The sequence below is a fragment of the Sarcophilus harrisii genome, chromosome 6 (genome assembly GCF_902635505.1).
Source record: "Sarcophilus harrisii chromosome 6, mSarHar1.11, whole genome shotgun sequence".
Classification (NCBI taxonomy): domain Eukaryota; kingdom Metazoa; phylum Chordata; class Mammalia; order Dasyuromorphia; family Dasyuridae; genus Sarcophilus; species Sarcophilus harrisii.
The window spans coordinates 219,402,529-219,411,168 of NC_045431.1; the positions used below are offsets into that span (position 1 = coordinate 219,402,529).

The 8,640-nt window shown below is 35.4% G+C and overlaps 1 protein-coding gene across 10 annotated transcripts in view; it reads left to right on the plus strand.

Annotated features, from left to right (window-relative positions):
* The window catches only part of HIPK3 (homeodomain interacting protein kinase 3), a 93,950-nt gene extending 86,493 nt beyond the window's left edge, over positions 1-7,457 (plus strand). For all 10 annotated transcript variants that reach the window (XM_031942346.1, XM_031942351.1, XM_031942350.1 and 7 more), the window contains 3 exons: positions 477-712; positions 980-1,107; positions 3,503-7,457. In XM_031942346.1, the coding sequence (XP_031798206.1) occupies positions 477-712; positions 980-1,107; positions 3,503-3,979 (841 nt within the window). In that variant the 3' untranslated portion in view covers positions 3,980-7,457. The remainder of the gene's footprint in view (positions 1-476; positions 713-979; positions 1,108-3,502) is intronic.
* Positions 7,458-8,640: the final 1,183 nt, after the last annotated feature.

Genomic DNA, 8,640 nt, shown 5'->3' on the forward strand with positions numbered 1-8,640 from the left:
AATTATACAGGGACAATATGTATGATAGACTCTAGTAATTGGAAAATGGAATTAGTACCATAAAAGTTCAGAAGAGGGAGAAGTTGTCCTGTATATATGGATGGGATTATTTGGTTATGGCCAATTCTAAAAAAAAAAAAAAAATGCCATTCTAATTTTAACTCATTAGTTATTCATCGTCCCATGATTTCCATTGGTGTCTTTGAAGGCATAGCTCACATAACCAATGAAATCTTCTAGATTTTATGGAAAGGCAAAGAATTGACAATGGTAATCTTTTTTAAGGGAGGAAGACTGTGGGAAAACTAGACATTTAATCAATTCAGGTGTTTGATAAGGATCTACAATAGAAATACTGTAAAGAAATTTAGCATATGATAAAACATGAAAATTTATCTCATATCTTGACTTAATTTGTTTGGGATTCAGTGTGCAAATTGGTGCCTAGGTTTCATAAAAAAAGCCTTTTGTTTTAGTATGTCAGATGATGAACAGGAGAGTGGCTGTGATACAGTGGATGGATCCCCAACCTCAGATTCTTCAGGACATGATAGCCCATTTGTAAGCAGCAGCTTTGTAGAAGACTCCCCTCAAATTTCAGAGTCATTAGCCGCTGTTGACACAGAAACCAAACCAACGGTCTGCACTGTGGTGGTACCTCCAGTGAGACTAGAAAATAGACTTGATTCGGATGAGCATATGGCTAATACAGGTAAATAAGGCTCTTCTCTCTTCCTGACCCTTCTCATTTGTCCTTTTTAAAAGGACTAAAAAAAAAATTCTTTCTAGAAGTGTCTTATTAGTAATGTATATTTCTTTCCACTAGTTTCCTAAACTGTTGTAAGGTCTTTAAAATTATGCCCATAAACTCCCTTTTCTTTTCTTATTTTTAAGATTTTGGGTAACTATGCAGAATATCAAGAAATCTAAAGGCTATTGAGGAAATGCAACAACTGTACATTGTTTTCTCTATTGCCAGATTCCATATGTCAGCCATTAGGAAAAGGTCGATCTGCCCCTGGAAGATTAAACCAGCCTTCTAGTATAAATAACCGTCAGCAAAAACTGACAACAGCATCCCAGCAGCAACATTTGAATTTTAGTCAGGTTTGTTTATTTATGAATTCTTTTGTTACTGTGTTTGTAATTTATAAGCTATGTCTTACTTTGTACAAAGGCTCTAGAAATGTTTAGTGTATTGATAGATTTTTTTTCCCTCACCCTTTTCCTTAAGTATGATAGACATGATCAATTGAATATTAAATTAAAGATTGTTAGATATGAATACTTCTGTAAAAAGTTCTGGTCTTTAGATCATCAGATTCTTTTATTTTCTTGTTTTGATTCTGATTGCTCCTAGTCACACTTCGTTGACAGTCATTCCATTTACAGAAATTAAGCACTTTTATGCTAGGAATTTTGCTGAACAATAGGGATATAAGATAAAAAATGAAATCAATTCTACTTTTAGGGAAGATGAGAAGTATACATAAAAACCACATTTCTATAGCCAAAATATAAAGTGAATAAAGACAAATATATTCAAAGCAATTAAAGACAAGACAGTTTGGGAGGAAGAGGACTAGCATTTGGGAAGGTCAGAAAGGCTTCATGCAGAAGATGGTACCTGAGCAGGCAAGGAGGAAGAGAAGAATTTGTAAGGTAGAGGTCCCTTCCAGGCATGAAGAGTTGGCCAGTGCAAAGGCTTTGAAGACAAAGCATTGAGTGTCATGGATGAGACACAGAGATGAGCAGAGAGAGTCAGGGGATGGGGAAGTAATGTTTAGCAAATTGAGAGAGTTTGGATCCATATTATGTTGGACTAAACAGAAAATTTTATTGTCTTAAGTGCATTAGGATACCATCTGTAGAGTGATAACATGGTTGTGAATATGCTTTGGTGGCAATGTGGAGAATAGATGAGAGGAAAGATTTGAGGTAGGGGTGTCAATTAAGAGATTGTTGCAATAATTTAGGCAAGAGGTAGTGAGCATTTAAAGCAAAGTGGTATCTGTGTGAATAGGGGGAAAGGAAGTGGATGTGAGAAATACAAAATAGGTAGATTTATGGGGTGAATGAGAATGAGAGGTCCAGAATAATTACCAACTTTATGGACCTGAGGGTTTGGGACAGAAACTTAGGGAATACCTGTAGTTATGGGTGATAAACTGGCCGTGGTGGAGGAGGGTTGGTGAGACAGGTAAGAGAGAACTACTGTATCCAAAGATCCGGATGGGGGAATGCTCAGGAGAAAGCAGTGGTCCACAGTTTCAAATGTAGCAAATGCACTCACAGTAGAACTAGCACTAAGAAAAGACCAGTACGACCATGCATGAGTCACCTTGCAGAGAACTGTTTTGCTTGAGAGATGAGGCCAGAAGCCAGTTTACAGAGTTTTGAGGAGGGAAAGGAGAAGTAGAGAAGGTAGGGGTTTGGCTTAGAAAGAGAGGAGATGTTTAGGATGGTGTTTTGAGGAGATGGTAGGATAGATACAGATTTTTTTTGTGGATTGAGGAGGATAGAACATGTCTGAAGGGAGCAGGACTGGAAACAGTTGTAAGGAAGAGGCTAAAGATTTGAGGAAATGCACGTGCAGTGATTGAAGATGCAATCTTTTGGAGAAGACAGGAGGGGACAAGAGCTGTGTGCAAATGAGGAGTTGGCCTTGACAGGAAAAAGCAACATCTCTCTCACAGTCTGGGAAAAAGAGAGAATGGGAGGAGGAAAGTGGGAAAAGAGTGAACTCAAATTGAATGGTTTGTTTCATTCCCCCCTCCTCCCTGCTTCAGTAAAGTAAGGTGCAAGGCCCTCAGATGAAAGGGGTGAGGCTAAAGAGAGTTAAAATAGTTTTTATGGGGAGTAAAATTCAGATCTGCTGATTTTTTTTGATAGAGTGATGTTCAGTTTTAGTTTTGTGTGGTACAGTTTTTGGTAGTGGGTGTTTTTTCCTTATCAATTAGGGCAAAGGGGAGGACTATCTTGGTGCAGTGGGGAGCTGAAATTGGATAATGTGCATTGGTAGTGTCCCTAACCATTACAACTAGGAGACTTCCAGGCCTTAGAGTCCTTAGTTTCTTCATAATGTGGGGAAGTGAACTAGATCATTTCCCAAGGAGCCCTTAGATCTCTAAATCCTATGTCCTGTGCTTAATCAGTGTTTCACATGTGGGCAATGTGTCATCTTGGCTGGGCCAGCAGAGCCCAGGCTCTTCAATGAGGCTCTAAAAGCCTTCCTGTGAGACGTAGTAATGGATGTGTGTTTTGCATGCAAGGGCTCACCTAATTAACTTGGGAGACAATTCGCTGACCAGGTGAACCACCAGGGAATGAGTTTTTTCCTCTTGATTGTCCCCTTTGGCTGACAAATACTGTCTCATTTAGGTATAGAGGGATTGTAATCTGCTCAGGCAGTACATGTGTTAGCTATCCACAGAATTCTACCTTAATTTTGCCACCTTTCTAAAATTTTTACTTTTATAACTTTTTTTTTCTTGGTGGACAGGTTCAGCACTTTGGATCTGGGCATCAGGAGTGGAATGGAAACTACGGACATCGGAGACAGCAAGCTTATGTCCCCGCTACTGTCAGCAGCCACCCTTTTGCCCTGTCCCAGGGGAGTCCAAACCACTCGGTGGTTCGTGCTCCTCTGGCTGGGACTACACCCCGTGCAGGGCAGCCGGCTCTTCTTCCGTACCCACCGACCGCACCCCTTGCTACTGCTGCGCCAGTGACCCACCTCTTAGCCTCTCCATGTACCTCAAGACCCATATTACAGCATCCCACCTACAGTATTTCTCATCCCAATGGCATAGTTCACCAAGTCCCAGTGGGAATAAATCCCCGTCTGCTACCTTCCCCAACTATTCATCAGACTCAATACAAACCAATATTTCCACCACATTCTTACATTGCAGCATCACCTACTTACACTGGATTTCCGTTGAGTCCAACAAAACTTAGCCAATATCCATATATGTGAGAACTCAAATACAGTATATTGAAGTTCAGTGATGCAAATGTTTGATTAAAAACAAAAACATGGTATTTAATAAATATTAGCCATGGCACAAGAAAATTATTTTTTGAATCATGTAGACTTGGGTGCAATTTAAACAACTTTGAGCTTTAAAAAAAACTCACTTTTAATGTGTTTTGCACATTTGGTATAACTTGTCTTTGGTCATGTTCTCTTATATAGTTATTTAGACAGGTGACTTTTGGGAGCTGAAGTCTGGTTTTGCTCCTATTATTTTTTATAAAATTGCCTTCTAATTAGTGCAAGACACGTCTACATTTGGGAAGCCATTCAGTGTACAGATTTAGAGCAACAGATGCACATGTGTCAGACGTACAGTGTACAAGTAAACTGTTTGTGTTATTATCTATGTCTTGGTATTTAAATGTTGGGTCACTTATCTAAAAAAGGCGAGCTATTGTTCTCACATTTGCATGTGTCTTGCATGGGCAAAATGTTGCCTAGACATTGCTCTTAAATGTTGTCCTAATAATCTCAGCTGCATTGTAAACCGTTCCTACACATAGTGCCTTAAATATTTGAGGTTGTTAATGTTACTGCATATATATAAATGTTGAGGACTGCAGCACTTAAAATTCAGATCTGCTGATTTTTTTGATAGAGTGATGTTCATTTTTGGTTTTGTGTGGTATAGTTTTTGGTAGTGGGTGTTTTTTCCTTATCAAGAGGGCAGCATGTTTTGCTATGGCCAAATTCTGCTGTCTAATTTTTTTTTTAATGATCTAGCTTCAAAAAAAATCAAGCAGTTAGTAATGCTTATGAAAAGTTGATTCAGTATCTTATGAATAGGTGATAAGTAAACTCTCACAACTCAGCATTTTATACCGCTTAGTAGAACTGCAGTACAATCCAAGGAGTTTATTTTGGAAGGATTCAGTCTAAGTGGATTTCCTAAAATGTTTAGAAGTGTAGTAGGTGTGATGTGGACTAGGTAAGGAAAGGAAGTACAAAATGCTCGTTGATTCATGATGTGGTTTCATCTTAGCTTGAGCAAACCATGCAGTATTTAATAAATAGTAGCAGAATATTTACTATTGAAGCTTGAAAAGATGTGAGTCCTTTGTGTGAAATCTTTCATTATGCATGTGAGAGCTTTTAACCGTTTTACACGATGGTGTTTGTTTTTCGCCTGTTGGTGGTGTGTGCTTATTTAATACATTCCGTCAGGGACAAGAAATTTTTTGTGCTTTTTTTTTTTCCCACAAAGTGTGTCTTGGGTTTCTTTTTCTTCTTGTGTGTGTGTGTGATTGTGTGTGTGTGTGTGTGATTGTGTGTGGTTCTGTCTAAATGAAGTTGCTTTTGCAGCACCAAAGACTTAATCATCCATTTTCTATAAAAAGGTAGCTACTTTTTGCATAGACCTCAAGTATATCATAGTTTAGAGATGGGATTTAGGGAAAGATATTAAAATGAGGCTGTGTTTTAGCTTATGGGCAAGTAATAAATTGTATCATTTATCTTGAATGTATCATAGATAAGCTGCTATATAATGATTGCCACTTCAGATAGCTGTGAAATTAGATGATTAACTAGTTCTTGTTTAGCTTTCTAATTTCTGTATAAGTCTGATTGAATGAAATAGAAGTGGGGATTTTGATTTATACTTTGCTTTCTTGTTTGGCGTGTCATTGTAACTACTGTATTGTAAATGATGGAAGATGATTGCCTATGTTATTTTGGGGTGTGTTACTTGCATCAGTATTTTATCAACATTAACTTTGGAGCTCATCGCTGCATATAAATGGAATATATCAATGTAACTTAATTATTTTTACGTTTTCATACTGGCATTGCGTAGACACTTGAGAAGCTGTATCTTGCAGGCTTGACTTAACTTTCTTTTTAAGAAACAAAATCTGGAACACAGTCTTTAGAGCATTTACTGGAATAAACAGTGCAAACAAAGCATTTGAGTTTAAATTCCCCAAATGTTTTGAAATTAGAGTATTTCTTTGAATGAATGAATTTCATACCACTAGTACAGCTGTCTTACCGAATTGTCAGTAAGCTAATAAGGGATATATTTTTCTTTACTCCATTAACACAAGCAGTGTTTTATTTAATAAATATTTAGGTGAAATAAATGTGCCTAAAATTGATTTTTAAACAAAAACAAACAACAGTATTAGATCACAAAATAATACCAGCAGTACATTTTTAGATACACTGAAAATGAAGGAGCCTAATTTTTCCCACAAGTTTCAGTGTTTTTAGTAATCAACTAACTCTATGCATTTTATACAAAGATAATTGTATATAAAACAAACATCGGAAAATGAGTAGCCTGAGATGAATTTAAATATAATTTACACTTGTAAACAAGCATAAATTTATGGAGTCAAGAAAATATTTAAATGAACTTGTCATATACCTTCACAGTCTTATTTTATTTATATGATTCAGCAGATTGTTGATTTCAGCTGCTTGGTCCTGGGAATCAGATTTCTCAATGCAAAAATCCATTGCTGGCAGTGGTTGTGTTGGGACACCAACAGTAACTGTTTTCTTTTTGTTTGGGGCCATGCAACTTTCATTGCTCTGATGTATTTTGTTTTTTCTGTGTTTTTAAGTAGTAAGGCTGTGATGGCATTACATTGACAAGTAAACTCAAAACCTTAATGTTGTCTTATAATACAATAACATTTGTTAAAGATTTCCCCCAGTTAAGTATGCTACTCTTTATGGAATGTAATCATGGAAATCTTTTGCATTTTAAAGAAATGCAAAAATCTTTGGAAATTCTTTCATCTAAATTAAACAAGTGGATTTTTTTAAAAAAAAACTTCTGAAAAAATATTACCCTTCTTTAGAACCATTTATAAACATTTTCTTTGTTGGTTTTAATGCCTTTTTAAATAAAACACTGCATGACTACAGAGTTGCATATTTGCATACTATTTTTAATTTGCAAATTATTTTTATAAAAATGCCTGATCAATTTTTATCTTTCAGGGTGTTTAATCAAATATGCTACTGTATCAGCTAAATCTTTTGATTTTAATGTTTTAAATTTCTACTGCTAATTTTAACTTGATTTTTGTTATGTAAAAGTTAAATCACACTGCAAGGTGTAGGAAGATATTATTTGAATAAACCCAATGATGTAGACTTGATTACTGAATTTTAACTGTTACCTGTGTAACAATTTATTTCTATGCTACACTAGTTTGTCATGTAGCAGTTGCACTGTGCAATATTACAATAAGGACTGGGAAAAAAAATTTTTATGGCTGTAATGTGTCTTAGAGTTTGCGATAGTATTTCTCTCTAGTTCTCAGTGATTTCAATGTGACCAAGCCTTCTGTACTTTGTCACAAAAAGCGGGTTTTCCAAGTGACTATTTTGGTGAGTGTCAAAAATAAGAATTTCTGGTGTATCACTGTCAAGACTCACTTTGAATTAAAACATACATCGCAGCAAACATTGGGCCGACTTTTATTTCCGCCAACAAAAATAATGCTTACATACTTAAATGAGGTCTTATTCCCTTTAAGGCAGTCACAAATTTGTTTGGTAATTTGGTACCAATACTATAGGGAGAATCAGGTTTGTGAAGTTTTCTTGGTGCCAAGGCCATTGCTAAAAACTACTATGGAATTGAGGTCCAGGAATATTTCAACTTGTTCTTTTTTATTTTTTTTATTTTTCTGGGATTGTAGAAGAAATCACTTGTCTGATCCATATAATCAATGAATAGTTTTCAATTTATTGTAATGAAATTTTTTCTTAAAAAGATAAGAGATCAAAGTTTAAAAAATTAAAAAATGATTTGCATGTCTGCAAAAAAAAAAAAGCTAAGAGAGAAAATTATTAACTGATTTTAAGCTAAAAGAGAAATTTGACTTAAGAGATGAAGCTAAGAATCCAAACTATTTTCAAAAGTTATAGCAAATAAAAAAAATTCTCAGCACCTTATAGTCCTTCTAAATGTGACTTTATTTTATTTTATTTTTTAGGGGAAATTGGTTTGTTTTTTTCTTTTTTGCTACTGTCCATAATTTGTAATTGTCTTCATCAATACCTATTACTTCATTTCATTCCATCACAAATTTTAGTTTGATTATCCTATCCATTTTCAGAAGATTGCTTCAGTGATCTTAATTTAGATCATTAGATTTTTTTTTTTTAAACAAATGTAAAATGTTTTATTTGGCATTCAAAGACCTTCATACCCTAGATATCGTCAACATTTCCAGTGATCTTAAACTTTGCTTTCTACCAAGTACTCCAGTAGAGTGACACTGATTTCTAATTTTTGTACAAGGAAGACACTTCATCTCTTAGCCTCAGAGACTTTTCCTAGTTGTCCTCCATCCCTGGAATGCTCTCCTTCCTTCTCTATCTATTGACTTTATTTAAGGACCAAAGAAAATTCTGTCTTCTACAGAAAGCCTCTTAGTAGCTCTTAATTCTATTCTCTTGTAATTATTCTTATTTATTCTGTACATAGCTTATTTGTACTTGTTTTCTCGTTATTTCCCCATTATCTTGTGAACTTCTGGAGGGTAATTATTGTCCTTTTCCCTTTTTTTCTATCCTGAACACATACATAGTGCCTGACAATAAATATTAATAAATGTTTATTGATTGACTGACTGACAGCA